The sequence below is a fragment of the Armigeres subalbatus genome, chromosome 1 (genome assembly GCF_024139115.2).
Source record: "Armigeres subalbatus isolate Guangzhou_Male chromosome 1, GZ_Asu_2, whole genome shotgun sequence".
Classification (NCBI taxonomy): Eukaryota; Metazoa; Arthropoda; class Insecta; order Diptera; family Culicidae; genus Armigeres; species Armigeres subalbatus.
The window spans coordinates 183874178-183893765 of record NC_085139.1 but is presented as its reverse complement, the minus strand read 5'-3'; the positions used below and the strand labels follow the sequence as shown (position 1 = coordinate 183893765).

Here is a 19588-nt window from a genome sequence, read left to right as displayed (position 1 = left end):
TCGATCCAACACCAGGATTAGGCTAATGCGCTTTGAGTGGCATACGGTCGCTTTGATAGGGCCTGCTTGAGGACACATGCAGCTTTTTATAGAAGTTCAACAGAGCCCACTGTCGAACCCCACCACATCCTAGGCAGACCATACAGGACGCACCCTCTCACTCTAGCTGATCTCAGAAAGACAACAGTGCCCAGGCTACACTACCAGCGAAGTACGCAACCCTTATCTGGCGGTCAATTGTCATCGGAAGACCCGTGGAAGCGTGAGTATTGGAACTTGTGAGGACCAGAGCTATGTTAGGCGCTCCTTCCCGGATGTCAATTCACTATTTCGTAGACCATGGACCAAATACCCTTAGAACAAATTTATATGAACTTATATTGGAAAATCATGAAGTTTTACACGAAAGACGTGTTTCCGGCTTGATCAGGCAGTAATCATTTTTCCGAACCGGGAGGTTAGCCTAGCCATTTGCAAAACGATGACCAATGTCCATGAAACTATAGGAATTTTGTGATCGATTGCAGAAAACAGAACTAAATTCCGATGCAAGACTGCTGAGAACCATCATTTTGAAAATTTAGTTTTTCGTGAAATTGGGGGTCAGGTAAGTAAGTGTTAAAAAACTATGGTTTGAAGAAATACAAAAGAGTAGACAACATCGTTAATTATCAGGAATTTAGATTTATTGTTTATAATTAGGATTTTCGGCTTTCAGTCACATGAAAATGTTGATAATTTTAATTTTAATTCATTGCCAACGTTTCGATCCAGAAGTTTGGATCATCATCAGGGCTCGAAATTATCAACATGACACTCCACTAGTCATCATACCCTTTAATAATTTCTCACACTTTCGATCGATGGACAGGGACGATTCAAATATGACGTACACTACTTTTCTAGATTGCTGGAACCCCCTTCCCCGCTGTCACGCTTTTTTGTATACCTAGTATATGCAGTGTCACAAAATCTTAGATCCGCTCCCCCTAAAACCTGTGACATCATTGTTGAATGACCCCACAACGAACGCACGAACGCTCAAAGCCGTTCGTTGACATGAATTAAGTCTCAGCAATTCTAGGCCGAGACCTCAAATTGCAATGCACACATTTTTAGTGCCACTTACTAAGTTGTGCTGGCTCCAATGGCCTTCTCTTATTACATTGGCTTTGACTGTCTCCCGAAGGTAAAACTGTATTTGAGAATGGTTAATAAAACGTTCCAACCGTTCATGAATCAACACGTTCTTGGGAATTGTTCTTGGTGACACGGGGTCCCAAACAACCACCACATGGCGACCGTGACAGGACACGAAATTGCAATATTCGAATGATGATGATCCAAACTTCCGAACAATGAATTAAAAGTATCAACATTTGTATGTGACTGAAAGCTGAAAATCCTGATTATAAGTAAACAACATCATCAGGCAATATTCAACAAGTGTTGTTTAAATATTTTTTCAAACACATTTAGGCAAGAAAAAAAGAGTAAAGGAGAGGAGTAATGTAGTGATACAATGTTATAATAAGATCATGGACTATGTGGTTATACAATGCACATTAATAGCAATGATACATGATTCTTCAAAAATTGATTAAAACATATGTTAGGGGCCCTCCTTAGCCGTGCGGTAAGACGCGTGGCTACAAAGCAAGACCATGCTGAGGGTGGCTGGGTTCGATTCCCGGTGCCGGTCTAGGCGATTTTCGGATTGGAAATTGTCTCGACTTCCCTGGGCATAAAAGTATCATCGTGTTAGCCTCATGATATACGAATACAAAAATGGTAACCTGGCTTAGAAACCTCGCAGTTAATAACTGTGGAAATGCTTAATGAACACTAAGCTGCGAGGCGGCTCTGTCCCAGTGTGGGGATGTAATGCCAATAAGAAGAAGAAGATATGTTAGAAATGTGATTAAGAAAATGATAAAAAATAAACAAAGTTACCCATGAAAATGTAAATAATAGAATAGAAGAATAGATGAAAATTATCGATCCTTCAATCACCAGTCTTACAACAAAGCTATATGAACAAAGGCCTCTTTTGAAAGATTTGTTTGTCAAGGTTACCAAGAAGATGGAAAAATATGAATTTGATTAGATACCTCCGGTCACAACAATATACAGTCGCCTCTCCACATCTTGATATTGAAGGGATCATCGAGATAGAAAGATATTGACGAATGGAAGGAAAATTGAAATGGGTACCAGATCCATAAAAGCTCGTTGCTATGAAAAACGACAACAAAACAAATGTCGTTTCCTGTTGTTTTCCAAAAGAGCATAACATGTTGTTATTGAAATACCTACCATAAAATGACTTGTTACATGTTTGATATTGTAATAACAGAGTATGTTATGCATGAAGTATTGTCTTCTGCGCGGGAAAAAACATATTGAGGAAATATTTTCAAACATTTCAAACATTAAATTAATGATTTCGTGTGTGTTACTTCTACGTGAAGTTAAACGATTTACAATGATATGGAAATGCTAATATCATCTTCCAAACTTGGACGTACATGTTCATGATAGCATTAGAGGCGAAAGTATAGAATTGATAGATAGGGAGCTTGGCAGAAGGAAGGTCGTGCGATATATGCCATCACAAATATTGCCCTCCGCTCGCTTTCAAATCGACTTCTATAAAAACATTCTTCATGCCTGCCGTATCCTAACGGAACTATCAATTCTATACTTTCGCCTCTAATGCTATCATGAACATGTACGTCCAAGTTTGGAAGATGATATTAGCATTTCCATATCATTTCAAACATCAAAATTAGTTAGTCTTATGGCAAAAGAAGACATTCCAGTGCGATTTTGTAAATAAATTTAGTTTTTCAAAAACAACTGTTTTTAAAAACTTCTACACAGTCTATTTTGCATAACTTCATTCCCGATATTTCTGAACAGCCAACATAAATCAAATTCGTCTCAGTCTAAAAAAAACTACACTCCAAAAACGGTTAACAACGTCCCTACCAAACAAAACTTTTTTATATATATCTTTATTAAGGAGACTTTCAGCCCAAGGCTGGCTCGTCTCGCAAACAAAACTTTTTTACACAGAATCAATGTTGATCAAACATGTTATTATATCTGCATTGGATGGAGGGTTATCATTCAGCAATAATCCTTTTCACTAAAAATCGGAAAGCCAATTATCATAAACCAATAGTTGCAAATCCCTTGCAAACCTGCAGAGCTTCAATCGAAAACCGATTCAATATTTTCAAACTTAATTTTCCAATCTTAATGCACGACCACACAAATAAATGTCCAGCTTCCCCACACCATCCAATTAAACGTGGGAATTTATGTACTCCATTGCTTCCGGCCACTCAGTACATTACTTAATCACGAACAAACTAACAACTGTGCTAAATCCCGTCAGCCGTAGTTTTCTAACGTCGTAACTCGTCCTGCCGCACGAAGCGAAGCAACAAGTGGTTTTCAATCCCAACCGTTCAACCGACAGATGCCCACTCGACGGAGCCCGAAATACTCCAAAGCGACACCCCGTTGATTCGATAAAACCAATTCGCCTTAAATGGAATCTTAGCCTCCGCTCTCCCAGCTCCCAATGGACTTCAATTTCCTCCAGCATTCTCATAACGAAGGGAGACTTCTACGAGGACGACGACGACGATAGAGGAAAAAACTTTCCACCAACTGGCGACCAGTGGTCGCATCAATTATCAAAACAATTCTCCACTTCGGTCGGTGCTGCCATTCCGCGAATACCGTTCCTCCTTCCGCCTCCGTGGAGTGAATTTCCCAGATTGGGTTAGTTACAAGAAAAGTCCGAGAATGTCTCGCTTCCAGCCACTTGCTCCCAAGCCGCAGTAGCGTCCAGGAAACGGAAACAGGAAATCAGTTCCCGGAACAGAAGCTCGTGCTTCAGTGCACAGCATCTCAATGAAAGCGGCCACAGTGTTGCCAGTTTCTGCGACTGGATTGTACCCATGCCATTGGGTACCGCCGTCCCTCAATGATTGGCATCATCGTCTCGCTCGTCAGCTTGCGCCAATCGAAAAGTGAAACTAACGAGAATATTGGGTTCGAGCTTTGGCGAGTGGCTTTGGCTTTTGCTTTCTCGTCTAAGTTTCATTCCGTTCTCTAGAAACGGAATACGATTGACGTTGGATTTTCGGAATTGTGAATAGAGGAGAGCATGCTATCATTGCCATTATCGGTTCCATAGTCGTCAATTTGATGTCAGGCTGAATTGGTTTTGGGAAATCGATATCTTTGAGTAAACGAAGAAATGGATCTACTTTATGGCCTCAGATATGGAAGATAATGTCCTCACTTTCGATCAAAATATGACATATGAATGCACAAAAGTAACGATCACTATGCTACACTTCTTCTTTATTTGCTTTATATTACAAATGAAACATAGATTTCAATAACAATTGAACAAATTTCCCGTGAAAAATATACAGAATCTACTGAAAAATTGCTCGTAGATATTTAAACGAAATTTACGTTTGTTTCGACCAAGATATTGTTAATAACGATCATCAGACTACTGAAAAGCAAAGAATTTTGAGAAACATAGTGATCCTTACAACAATCTTACAGATTCGATACATGAACTGCAACAAAATAATAATACCATTTTTTGTGTGACGTACTTAATCCGAAACATGAAGATCAAATTATTATGCATGCTTTCCAGCTTATCAGTTTGAGTACAAAAAGTGTAAACAATGATTCCAACATCTTTATTATACTGAAGCTGTTTGATTCATCCACCTTAATGTACTATCATCACTTCCACGTGCCCACTTCAATTATAAACCCATAAAAGAATCACCAGCAATAAGAAATCTCCCCTACAACTTCATCAACGGTGCACTGAAAGCAACGTGTGGAACGTATGATATCGCCCTGATTTCCAACCACTTTGCCTGCTGTCGACCCCATGTTGATGTTGCGCCCAATTATTCCACCATTTGCAGTCAATATTTGTCGGATAGTGATTACACAAATTAATTGCATTGCCGGGCGGGAATGGACAATTCACTCCGCCCGGTTGGTCTCTGCCTTTCCTGGTGCACTACGCCCGTGTGAATAAAGCTGAAAAAGGATTGAGTGTGGACGGGATAGATTTGTGGGTGGTTTGGGTAGGTGTCGCTCTCGCATGCTGATAATCATTGTCGAAAATTACAGCACTGGCGTTCCCACCGTTGGCGTTGTCGTCGTCGTCGTCGCCGTTGTAGTCGACGACATCAGCGCCATCATCGTTGGTCGTGGAGGATTGGTAAAAGGTACCCAATTGTTGCTTCTGGGTAAGGCACCTAGCGGGTAAGGTCGTACCTAGTAGTTATGGCAATAACCACTTTCACACTTCATCTTTGCTCGAACAACCGAACGATGGGCACCCCAACAACCCCTCCTGTAAGCTATCGCCGGTTGCGATCACGCTAATGGTTCGATGGGCGTGTTGTTTCCCGTTGCTACTCGTCGATGATTTTACAGCCACAAGCATGGGATACGATACCGTATTTTGGCAAACTTATCTAGATCAGTGCTGGTACCTGACGAGTCGCGCTGCCGGTCCCGGTTTCCGGGTTTTGTACGCTAGGAAGCTATCGCAACGAAATGCTGGTCTTGTCCTGCCGTGCATTGGGACACAAAAACGGTTACACGGTTTTTCGTTTTCGTTCTTCCTCGAAGCAGGTGTTGCATGTTGCTCGGCAATAAAGAGATTAATTCGAGTTGATAATAAAATTATATATCTGTTAAAAATTAAAAGCGCGCTAGAGCAGACCGTGCGCTCTGCTCGTGACACTGAAGGCTTAGATACGAGAATGGAAAGGAGTGATTTTAAAACCACTTAAACGATAGGAAGGAACTTATTTTGTGCATTGAGTATGTATTGTGTTCGACTTGTATTGAACATGTTTTATCATATCGTCTGGCATAACGTGGGATAATTAATTAATGCTCAGCGTAATTGAGTCAATCACACAGTGAGTATTTAACTATTTTTCTTTGAATTGACAACAAAATGATACAGAAAGGCTATTTTTCCAAGCACTGGCGGCGCCATAGTTCTGGTAATGGTGGGACACCAGCATTTTTGGCGTAATTGGTTCATTTATAATTTGGCATTAGTAGTAAGAACTATGATTGGAGGCGTTAATCTGTCAGGCAGTTTCAAGTATTACGAAATTTTAGTGCATTTTATCGTCTGTAATTGAAGTCAGAACCGGGTTTTACTTTAGACCAGAATTCTCCAGATGTTCTCAAGAATTTCTTAGGAATTAACTTCTAGCATTGGTTCATGAATATCCTAAAAAAATCTTTTGAAAATACCACTGGGATTGTTAAAAAAAACTCGAGAAAACTGCCAGAACTCTTTCGAAAATTATTTCAGTAATTCTTTCAAATAGTTTCTCCAGAATTTCCAACAAGAAATCTGAACTGAATTTCCAAAGGAACTATTTAAGGTGTTTCCAATATTCCTAAACTTTTTCCAAGAATTTCTTTGTACATTCCTCCAAGACTTCTTTCGGAATTTCATTTATAGATTTTTCTCTGGAAATAACTTCGAAGATATATCCAGAAATTCCTTTTGAAATTCGAAGAAGAAATTCCGAATATTTTGAAAATTTCTTCGGAGAATTCTTTACGAAATCTTTTAGAAATTTCTTCAGAAATTATTTTAGACATTCCTTTATGAATTCTTTTAAAATTCCTTTGAAAATTTCTTCAGAGATACCTAAGGAAAATCCTTCGGATATTCCTCCAGGAATATCTACAGAAATTGTTTTAGGAATACCTACGAAAAGTCCTTCAGGAGAAATCCTTCAGAAATTTCTATAGCAACTTTTTTGAAAACTCCTTCAGGAATTCGGAAATTGATCTAGAATTGTCTTCGGGATATGTTTTAGGAAATCCACCTGAAATTCTTTCGAGAATTTATCCAGGAATTAATTCATGGAATAATTAAGAAAATACGTCAGAAATTGGCAAATGCTGGATAAAGCGTACCATTGGTACTTCGCGTACCTGAAGGAATAAAATAGACTCAATCTCGCGGTCCTTAGCCGTAGTAAAATCGGGTAACCAACGAAATAGGGTCGTATTTTGACAGGGAAGGGGGGGTTATGCTTCTCTCCGGAGGTGCAAATCTTACCGAGCGTCTGTTCTCCATGTCAGGGACGGCTGACCATAGCAACTTAATGTGCAAATTGATTACTTTGTACCCAACCATCCTAGAATAAAGTCGTATCTAAAGTACAACATTTTGGCGACGAGGAATTTTTTTCAAGAATTCAACGCTTTGGAGGAAGAGCTGCAGTTCTCAAGATGCCTGGATCCGGCGACTTTCAAGTAATCTACCAGCAAATCCTTCGGCAGAATAAAGCGATGGCGGAGCAAAACACTCGGCTGATGGAGATGATGGAACGTTTCGGCAATCAAGAAAACGTTTCCAATCGGTCGGCGGGCAGCCCGGGGTTCATCATCGAATCTCTGGCCTCCAACATCCGGGAGTTCGTCTACGATCCAGACAACGGGCTCGTTTTCGACCGGTGGTACCGGAAGTACGAAGACCTTTTCCTCAGGGACGGAGCGAAGTTGGACGATGCGGCGAAAGTGCGGAAGCTGTTGAGAAGCCTCAGCGTGACAGTGAACGACAAGTACGTCAACTTCGTGCTCCCAAAGCACCCCCGTGAGTACTCGTTCGATGAGACGGTGAAGAAGCTGACAGAGCTGTTCAGCGTCCGAATCTCCCTGTTCAGCAAGCGGTACCAGTGCTTCCAGCTAACGAAGCACGATGCGGACGACTTTCTAACGTACGCTGGGACGGTCAACCGATGCTGTGAAGACTTCGAGCTCAGCAAGATCACGGCGGACCAATTCAAGAGCCAGATTTTCATTTTTGTGGGCTCCGATCGTCGAAGGACGCAGACATCCGAACGTGACTCCTATCCAAGCTTGAGGCTAACGCGGCGGATGAATGCACTCTGGAATCACTCATCACGGAGTGTCAACGTCTGCAAAACCTCAAGCACGACACGGCCATGGTGGAACACAAGAAATCGGTGAGTACAATCTGCGCAGTCAAGCAGAACAAGCCTCCACCGATGACACCGAGTTCCAAAGAGAAGAAGAAGACGAAGTCCGAAGGTCCAAAAAAACCCTGCTGGCAGTGTGGCGGAATGACTACGTCCGGGACTGCACCTACACGAAGCACGTTTGTCGGGACTGCAAGCAAACCGGCCACAAAGAAGGGTATTGTGGCAGCTACACATCGAAGGCGGCACTCAAGAAGAAGAAGCACGTGAACGGAATTTTCTCCATCAACCAGGTCAGCTGCACTTCTAGACGGAAGTTCCTAACGGTGGATATCAACGGGTCTCAAGTCACTCTGCAGTTGGACACCGCGTCCGACATCACCATCGTTTCGAAGAAGCAGTGGAAGAAGAACCTGGGCTCGCCAACGCTGACTCCTACAACACGGACTGCCCGGACTGCGTCGGGTGACGCTTTTCATCAACTTGGTGAACTCCGATACCCAATCAAACTTGGAGGTGTCACCAAAACCGCAACTTTCTACGTGACCAACAACAGCATCAACCTGATCGGTCTGGACTGGATCGAGCTGTTCAAGCTGTGGGTTCAAGCACCCCGCTATCTGCAATCTGCAACCAGGTCCACGTTTCCGATGGTCAAGTCAATCAAATCCAAGTGTACAAAGCTGCGTATCCCGAAGTGTTCCAGAACGGCCTCGGACACTGCAAGAAGATGAAGGTCCGACTCTATCTCAAGCCCGATGCCAAACCCGTTTTCAAGCCGAAGCGCCCATTTCCTTTCACGTCCATGGAGAAGATCGATGCGGAGCTGGACCGACTTCAATCGCTGGGCATCATCACGCATGCCGATTTCTCGCAGTGGGCGGCTCCGATCGTCGTAGTAAAGAAGCCCGGAGGAAAAGTACGAATCTGTGCCGATTACTCAACTGGAACTGAACGCTGCCCTGGAGCCCAACCATTACCCGCTACCGGTCCCTGATGACATCTTTACCAAGCTCAATGGGTGCCGGTATTTCAGCGTCATCGACCTGAGTGACGCCTAACTTCAAGTGGAAGTTGACGACGACTCGAAGCAGCTGCTCACAATCAACACGCATCGAGGTCTCTTCCGCTTCAATCGGCTCGCACCAGGAGTAAAATCCGCTCCCGGGGCCTTCCAGCAGTTGATGAACAGCGTGGTTGCCGATCTCGAAGGAGTGGACACGTTTCTGGACGACATCTTCGTGGCCAGCAAAACCGAAGAGGAGCACAACAAGATGCTCAACACACTGTTTCAACGCCTTCAAGCCTACGGTTTCGTTCTGAGGGAAGAAAAGTGCAACATTCTGCAGCCGGAGGTAAATTATTTGGCGCACATCGTAGACGAGCACGGTCTCCGTCCAGACCCATCCAAGGTGGAAGCCATTGTCAAGATGCCACTGCCCAAAGATGTCACAACTCTACGCTCGTTCCTTGGTGCGGTGAATTTCTACGCGAAGTTTGTCCCGGAGATGCACCAATTGCGGCGGCCACTCAACGCGCTGCTGAAGAAGGATGCCAAATTCGTTTGGAACAGCGAGTGCCAGAAATCTTTCAGGCGCTTCAAGGAAGTACTCCAGTCGGATTTGCTTCTGACACACTACGATCCATCACTAGACATCATAGTTGCTGCTGACGCCTCGCAGGCCGGAATCGGTGCCTGCCTTCTACACATGTTCCCCGATGGCTCACTCAAAGCTGTTGCACACGCTTCCCGCTCACTCATCCCCGCGGAGGCAAATTACGGACAGATCGAGAAGGAAGGTCTTGCACTGGTGTTTGCCGTAACGATTCGGATTCGATCGGATGCTGCTCGGACGCAAGTTCACCCTCCAGACGGATCATCAGCCACTCCTGCGGATATTCGGACAGAAGAAGGGTATTCCGGTTCACACGGCCATCCGCCTTCAACGTTGGGCCCTGACGCTTCTGTGCTACAACTTCGACATCGAGTACGTGTCCACCACGCAGTTTGGATATGCCGACGTACTGTCCCGCCTCATCAACGGTTACGTCAAACCAGAGGAGGACTTCACCATCGCATCGATTCAACTGGAAGACGACATCGAGATTCCACTCCAGGAAGCCATCAGTTCGCTGCCAGTTACGCTCAAATCGGTGCGCGACGATTCTCTCCAGTGCCCGGCTCTCCAACAAGCGATCCAGTACAACCAGCGTGGATGGCCCTCCAAAATCGATGACATCGCTAACCCTGAAGTTCACCCTTTCTTCGCTCATCGAGACGCTCTATCGGTAGTGAAGGGGTGCGTCATGATGTCCAACCGTTTGGTGATTCCGGACAGTTTTCGGCAGCGGATTCTCAAGCAACTCCACCGAGGACATTCGGGAATGGATCGGATGAAAGCTATCGCACGTAGTCACGTGTACTGGCCGAGGATCGATGACCACATTGCTGATTTTTTGAAGAGATGTGAAAGCTGTGTCACACATTCAAAGACACCGTCTAAGGTTCCGCTACAGTCGTGGCCACTCGCTAAATCTCCCTGGGAGCATATCCACATCGACTTCGCCGGCCCAATCAACGGTCTGCACTTCCTCATAGTGGTGGACGCCTTCACCAAGTGGCCGGAAATTCGCATCGTTTGATAACCGACAACATCAGCAGTGACCGAGTTCCTCGACGAGCTGTTTGCCCGTTTTGGCGTTCCCAACGTCATAGTCTCCGACAATGGAACGCAGTTCACGTCGGAACAGTTCGCGGTTTTGTGCAGGAAGAACGGCATTCAACATTTCCGGACATCGCAGTATCACCCACAGTCCAATGGCCAGGCAAAGAGATTTGCGGACACCTTCAAGAGGTCGTTGCGCAAAACCAACAAGGGGGAAAGTATCTCGGAATCGCTCCAGACGTTCCTTCAGGTCTACCGAGCTACTCCCAGTCGTGTTCTGAATGGCAGAACTCCTTTGCAGCTGATGCTTGGTCGAAACATCAAGACGGTTCTCGATCTCCTGCATCACCAACAACCGAAGCCAGTGGTTCTCAATCAACGCCAAGACGAACAGTTCAACCGGAAGCATGGCGCAACTCCTCGTGGCTTCCGAAAAGGCGACATGGTCTACGCCAAGGTCTACCGCAGCAACACCAAGTGGCAGTGGGCATCCGGCGTAATCATCGAGGTCATCGGACGGGTCAACCGGGACGGCTACTGGACGATTGGCATGGACGGAAGAAGCTCATCAGATCGCACTCCAACCAGCTCAAGCATCGTTCCAGTGAAGCAACAACCGGCGCAGCAGATTCCACACCACTGGGTATCCTGGTGGACATGTTTGGAATTCAATCTCCTGGACCAGCAGTACAGTCCGCTCAACAAGGTCAAGCCGAGCAGGAACCACTTCCTGTTCCATCAACCTCCAACGCCCGATCCCAGGTCCAGCCACGAATCGAGGTGCAAGTAGTGCCAGCGGTTTCCAACCAAGAAGTCGAAGCAGGTTCCAGTCAATTCGATGATGTTCCCGAACGCGGTCGCATCCAGACCGACCAAACAGAACCGGAACATGAAGAAGATAACCAGCCACCTATAGATCCCGTTCCAGAACCACCATCGGTCCGGCCACAGAGAGTGATCCGAATGCCGTCCTGATTCGAGCCGTACCTGTTCTGGAAATAAGAAGGGAGGAATGTTAGCCACGAACATAGTAGTCAATGATTACCACCAGTTGCGACCCTAGCGACTAGTTCAGCCATAGCAACTTAATAGTCAATAAATGTGAAAATTGAATACTTTGTACCCAACCATCCTAGAATAAAGTCGTATCTAAAGTACAACACTATTGGAAACTCGGTTCGTGGAACTGCAAATCTCTCAACTTCATCGGGAGCACACGGATACTCGCCGATGTGCTCAAGGACCGTGGATTCGGAATCGTAGCGCTGCAGGAGGTTTGTTGGAAGGGATCAATGGTGCGAACGTTTAGAGGTAATCATACCATCTATCAGAGCTGCGGCATCACACACGAGCTGGGAACAGCTTTCATAGTGATGGGCGATATGCAAAGGCGCGTGATCAAGTGGTGTCCGATCAATGAAAGAATGTGCAGGTTGAGGATCAAAGGCCGGTTCTTCAACTTCAGCATAATCAACGTCCATAGCCCACACTCCGAAAGCACTGATGATGATAAGGACGCATTCTACGCGCAGCTGGAACGTGAGTACGACAGCTGCCCAAACCACGACGTCAAAATCATCATAGGAGATTTGAACGCTCAGGTTGGCCAGAAGGAGGAGTTAAGACAGACTATTGGGTAGTTCAGCGCTCACCGACTAAGAGGGTGAGCTCGATGGGGCCTCTCTTGAATACGGCTGTAATACAGTAAAAGTAGCCACTAACGATGCAGCGGAGAACAACGTCGAGTATATGGGACGAAGTCGACGGATCGATTGGTTTGAGGAAGAGTGCAGACAGGTTCTGGAGGAGAAGGACGTAGCGCGGGCGGTCGCACTGCTGTAAGGTATCCGGCAGAACGTGGAACGTTATAGACGGAAGCGGAGACAGCAGACCCGCATTTTCCAGGAGAAGAAACGCCGCCAGAAAGAAGCGGAGTGCGAGGAGATGGAACAGCTGTGCCATTCTCAAGAAATACGCAAGTTCTATCAGAAGCTCAACGCATCCCGCAAAGGCTTCATGCCGCGAGCCGAAATGTGCCGGGATAAGGATGGGAGAATCTTGACGGACGAACGTGTGGTGATCGAAAGGTGGAATCAGTACTACGAGAAACATTTGAATGGTGCTTAGAGTACAGGCAGTGAAAGTCAAGGCAGCGGAGGAAATGACTAAATGGAAATGAAAGCCAACAAGCTCTCACCGTGTGGGAAGTTAAGGATGCCATCCAACAGCTAAAGACCAATAAAACAGCTGGTAAGCTGCCTGCACAAACTGATAGTCATAATCTGGGAAACTGAACAGCTAACGGAAGAGTGGAAGAAAGGGGTTATATGCCCCATCTACAAGAAAGGCGTTAAGCTGAAGTGTGAGAACTTTTGAGCGATCACCATCCTTAAAGCCGCCTACAAAGTGATATCCCAGATAATCTTCCGACGTCTGTCACCATTAGTGAGTTAGTTCGTGGGAAGTTATCAAGCCGGCTTCGTTGACGGCCGCTCGACAGCGGACCAGATATTTACTGTGCGGCAAATACTTCAAAACTGCCGTAAATACCGTCAACTGGGGGGGAGATGATCATTTTTAAAACAAAACATGCGATAACAATGTGTGTTTACATTTTAAATCGAAACAAATATTGATAAAACATGTACTGCTATACGTTGCAATAATCAACAACTTTAGTTTTCTGAAATGCGTTCGCATTTATAAAAATAAATTAAATCATCACACATTTTTTGAATAATTTGGTTTGGGGTGAAGTTGATCAATACAGCTCTACTAAAACCATTATGACCTAGTAGTCAAAATACACTAGGTTATTTGTATGAATGTTGAATTTACTACGTAAAGAAGTCTAAGAAGTCAATATTTGAAACGAAAATAGCGTCATTTATGACTATCTCTCTCTTTCTTCCACAAAATACATTTTCATGATTATAATCGAAAAACTCGGATTTCTACCTAGCGGTAATATTTTTTGAACGGAGCATATTGTTGACTACCGTTTCAGAAAAAAAATTGGCACTTTTGACTGATACATCAATTGATCATCTTCACCTCAATGATCATCTTCCCCCCAGTTGACGGTACCAGATCCCAACGCACCATCTGTTCATTGATTTCAAGGCGGCATACGACAGTGCACGTGGTGTGCAAAACTGTGTGAAGATTTTGGGCGAAGGTGATGGACTTTCGTGCCTGTTGTTCAACATTGCGCCATAGGTTCAGTCAATTTGTTTGTTTCGCGGATGACATGGACATTGTCGGCCGAACATTTGCAAAGGTGACCGAACTGTACACCCGCCTGAAACGTGAAGCAACAAAAGTTGGACTGGTGGTGAATGCATCGAAGACATAGTACATGCTTGTGAGTGGAACTGAGCGCGACAGGGCCCGCCTTGGAAGCAGTGTTACGATAGACGGGGATACCTTCGAAGTGCTTAAGGAATTCGTCTACTTTGGATCCTTGCTAATGGCTGATAACAATGTTGGTCGTGAAATACGATGGCGCATCATATGCGGAAGTCGGGCCTACTACGGGCTCCAGAAGAAATGGCGGTCAAAAAAAAAATCACCGCACCAAATGTGTCATGTACAAGACGTTAATAAGACCGGTAGTCCTCTACGGACATGAAACATGGACAATGCTCGAGGAGGACTTGCAAGCACTCGGAGTATTCGAGAGACGGGTGCTTAGGACCATCTTTGGCGGTGTACAAGAAGACGGTGTGTGGCGGCGAAGAATGAACCATGAGCTCGCCCAGCTCTACGGCGAACCCAGTATCCAGAAGGTAGCTAAAGCCGGTAGGGTACGATGGGCAGGGCATGTTGCAAGAATGCCGGACAGCAACCCTGCAAAGATGGTGTTCGCTTCCGATCCGGCAGGTACGAGACGACGTGGAGCGCAGCGAGCGAGATGGGCAGACCAGGTGCAGAACGACTTGGCGAGCGTGGGGCGTATTCGAGGATGGAGAGATGCGGCCTCGAACCGTGTATTGTGGCGTCAAATTGTTGATTCAGTGTTATCTGTATAGATGTAGACTAAATAAATGAAATGAATGTATATGAATTATTTGAGTGGGTAATCTAAGGAACGATGTTGATCAAGCTATTTAATTTTAATCGTAATTTTCGTTTAAATATTCGGGAATTTTTTTTATGAAAAGTCAGTAGTTACATATACTTAATGATTTCTGAATGGCAAATTTTCAACTGTGCTACCAAATGTATACATTTTGCACCGTTCAAAGTTGAATTAACAAGTTCCGGTGGTCAATTGACCTGAATCCAAATATTATCTTGGTATGCATCAAAGGAAAGAACAACACATTTTGTTAAATTATCTATATAATTCTGTACAGGATCATTACAAAATGTATACAAAAATTGGGCCATACAGAATTGCTAGATTTTTCTATGTACAAGAATGTTGGCCTATATTTTTAATGATTTTCTTCGAAATGTATAAATATTAATTTATCAAATATTCGTTGAATGAAATAATATTAGATAAATAAAATGATAATGCAATTGAAATATGAAGCAATTTGTAATGTTGCAAGAAGCAAATCTACTGAACAGAGAGATACGAAAATAAAAATAAATGAGATGGAAAGTAATCACTCACGAACTCGTGAGGATGCGAACGCAGCGTTTTGTCGATGATGGTTTTATTTAACTCTAGCGAGTTTGAGTAGTTCTGGCAAACCTACCCACGAAGCATGTAATTCACATGATTCATTCTGCTTCATACATTAATACAATAATGTTCAATTATGCAATTATAGTTAAGAAAATACGAATGTACGAAAAGAGAAGTATTTTTTTCAAATTTTCTATCGAGTGACTTCTATCCCATTTGAACGATTGATTTTGACTTTTAGTAACAAGTTTAATTTGATGAGGATTTTTTTATTACTTTTGCTAGATATAATTTTTGGCTTTCTCTTTTGGCTTACATTTGTTTAATACTTTTCTTTATCTCATTTTTTTTAAATTTATTATTCATTTGTTCGAATAGTGTTAATTAATGTTTGAATATTTGACCAGAGTTCGCGAATAAAAAATCCCAATTTTTGCTCAAGTTTTGGTGTATAAAATTCAATTGATCACATATCGTATCGTATATAATTGTTGTGCTTACTATTGAAAGTCTTAATATGCATTTAATAATTTTTGCTGTGCTAAGATTTTGTTGATAGTCATTATCCAAATTATGTAAATAAGTCACATAAACTGTTTGACAAAACAAGGTATAACTTTCTTGAGTTTTCATGGAATTCATAAGAAAATTATTTTGAGCTTTTTAGTGGAATGTTTTCACCTGTCATAAGACGAGTTTATACAATCCCATTGAATTCCACCACTTAATTGTATCTTGACAGATACGTATTTCGACCTCAACAGTAAGGCCGTCTTCAGTGTCTCGTAGTCGAGTCAAGTACGAGACACTGAAGACGGCCTTACTGTTGAAGTCGAAATACGTATCTGTCAAGATAAAATTAAGTGGTGGAATTCAATGGGATTGTATAAACTCGTCTTATGACAGATGGAATTCATGTTTTCTGATTTTCAAATAAACACCTTTATTGAATAAATTCATAAAGGGGAACTGCTCCTTGAATTCATACCATGTACCCAAATCAATACCATTCGAAAACAAAGAATCGGTGCGCAAATTGTTTTATTTCTCATTTTTGTGATTTGCTGCTGATTACAACAAAACACGATACAAATTGAGCCTAAATTGCCTGTTTCGCGAATGTTATTGATATAGGAGCATGTTATTATTAATGGAACAGATACCCTATACCTAATCACAAACATTCTGAATAATAATTATTATTAATATTTGTACCTCGTGGACGGTCATAATGCAAAGAGCATACGAGCATGTGTGTACCAAAAAAAAACAAGGGCGGACAGACAGGCAGGATGAAAACGTCAGAGAGGCAATCTACACATCTTGTTAGATTCTTCATTCTCACTGTATCGCTGTGGTGTATATGGCGTATATGATGTAAATATCAGAGAGGAGAGAAGCTTTCTCTGGTGAATTCAGGTAAAAAAATTCCACGGAGCTCGTTCACGTTCGAATGCCAAAAGCATTCTGAAAATCTGTTCACCGTGAACGACAGAGACAATGCGCAAGCATTTCAGAAGCATATCAAATGATTCAGCAGTAGCCTAATAGGCAAAACAGAAAAAGTATGCCCAAGCATTTATAACTAATATAGCTAAGACCTTGAATAAACAAATGAATCAATAAATGAATAAATAACTTGAAATTAATGGGTTGATAAATTAAAAAATTAACAATCGATTAAATTACAAAATTATTGATTTAAAAAACTAATAAATGGATACATTTTTAGATTAATAAATTCAGAAATGAATAAATTAATGAATTATTGAATCAATAAAAAATAATAAATAAAAAAATAAATAGTAAAATTATAAATAAATATTTCATAATAAATAAGTTTATAAACTTATATTAATGAATTATAAAATTAGCAAATTGATAAATAAACAAATTAATAAATTCATAAATCAATGAAATAATAAATTAATAAATTGATGAATAAAAAAATGATGAATTAATCAATTAATAATTAAAAAAATACTAAACTGCCGAAGCAAGCATAACTGTCCAATATTTACAAGATTTGCTGTCTATATGGGAAAGTTATGCTTTTATGAGCAGTAAATTAATAAATTAAAAAAAAAAAAAAACTAATAAATCAAAAATCTAATATATCAACAACAAAAAGTAATAATAATAAATATTCAAAATAATTTTGAAACCTAGTAAATCAGCTCCTCAATAAATAAGCAAATGTTCAAATTATAATTAATGAACAATAATGATGGTGTTGTAAAAAATACACGAAAAATAAATAAAATGATGTTTTTCCTTCATTGCACACAAGGTTTCAAAAGAGAAAAAAAACTTTCTTTACGGACAACTTACAGAAGAGATGAAGCGCTTATTCAAAAGGGAATTTTCCAAAGAATTTAAGAATCATGGACGTGGAATACTTCTGTATGTAGTTATGAGGCTCGTTTTGCCCCAATGTCCCATACATCACGAGTTTACATATTTTTGTCATTTTGTCTTTAGGACATTGCTCTTAATTGTGTTTATCTCTTCACTGTGGATCGACAGAAGGGCACTACATATATTTTGCTGGTAAAAGTTGAAAATTTAAGGGATTTTGTTGTTTAATAAGCGTCAATATGCATTTTATTTGAATTTTTCGGCCGCGTCGTTTTGAAATCGTCGCAAAGCAAATTGTCGCCGAAATCGTCGCCAGCAAACATGGCCATAAGATCTGTTAGATCAACTGTGAACAAAATTGTTTGAATTCAATAATCAGATTATTTCCAAAAATTGAGTACTTTTTTTGCATGTTTTAATGATTTGGCTTTGCATGATTTAAATTAAAGATATTTGCGACGATTTTAAAGGTGCAAAAAAGTGATCGATGCGTTTTGTTACCAGCGAAACTGACAATACTATTAATTCAAATGATGTTTGCCAATGATATAATAAAAATAACGAATAATCATATATTTCATTGAATGTATTGAATTATAGGGGACTTCGGGGTCATACAAGTCTAAATGATCATTAAATATATTTTTTCACAAAATAGGATAACTTTTTTCACGGACGACTCACAGAGGGGAAAGAGGGCTTATTCAAAAGGAAATTTTCAAAGAAATTCGGTGAGTGATTTTTTATAGACGCGGGATACTACTGTATGTAGTTATTGAGCTCGTTTTACTTCAATGTCCCATAAATCAAAATTTTTCATTTTTTCGTCCTTTTATCTTAAAATATTGTACTAAAATTGTATTTTCCTCTTCATCGTGGATCCTCAAAAAGTACTATGCATATTTTGTTGGTAAAAGTTGGAAATTAAAGTGATTTTGGGGTAAAATAATCATCAAAGCGCATTTTTGAGAATGTATTTGTTTGACCTCAAAAACCCCTTGGAATCAATTTTTCAATGCAATATACGAACATTTGTTATTTACATAGTATAATTGACAAATTATCATTGAATTAATATTACTCCATCATTTTTAAACTCACAATTACTGAGCTATATAATTTCATAGTGGAATTTGGGCGAAAAGCCATAAGAAAAGAATATTTCCGATCTCATCCTATCTATTGTCACATCGACTCTCAAATAATATGATAACTCTTGTCTAGTTGTGCAATCGGGTACGGTTTGGAAATGTTCGGCATCGGCTCTATTCAAAAGTTTTTAAAAATCGTGTTTTATCCAATAAATCACAAAACAAAAAGCGAAATGATTTACTTCATTAGTTATTGTTTCACAAACATTCATATTTTATAACATATTAATCTGTATAACATTTTTGGACAATTATATCAACAATTATTTGTAAATATTATTCATTTTTACAGAATACATGAAAGTTCGCAAAAATGCCTATTTGACCCCTAAATCCCTTAGATTTCTAACTTTTACCATATTTAGTGCCCCTCTATGGATCCACAGTGAAGAGATGAACACAATTTTAGAGCAATTTCCTAAAGATAAAATGACTAAAAATATGAAAATCGTGATATATGGAACATTGGGGCAAAACATGCTCAATATCTACATACAGTAGTGTTCCACATCCAATGAAACAGCACTCACTGAATTTTCTTGAGTGGCAAGTAAAATGGATACACTATACACTGGAAGGGAGCCGATAATGTTTCCAACCCGCAAACATTCTAGGCCGGACCGAGAATCGAACTCGCCATTTGGGTTGGGAATCCTACGCCTTTGCAATGGTTTTTAGTTAGCCTTGTCAGCAAAGGCGGAGTATTCTCGATTTTTGTTGCGGCCTTAAAGA

General features: G+C 41.4%; 1 protein-coding gene and 1 long non-coding RNA gene across 3 annotated transcripts in view; both read left to right on the top strand.

Moving 5' to 3' along the window:
• LOC134205591 (uncharacterized) overlaps positions 1–19588 on the top strand; it is a 340754-nt gene that overhangs the window by 302152 nt on the left and 19014 nt on the right. The gene's annotated exons all lie outside the window — the stretch shown is intronic.
• On the top strand, positions 9060–10685 carry LOC134218458 (uncharacterized protein K02A2.6-like). The gene is given in 3 exon segments (XM_062697471.1): positions 9060–9069; positions 9111–9871; positions 9873–10685. Coding segments are annotated over 3 exon segments (1584 nt in total).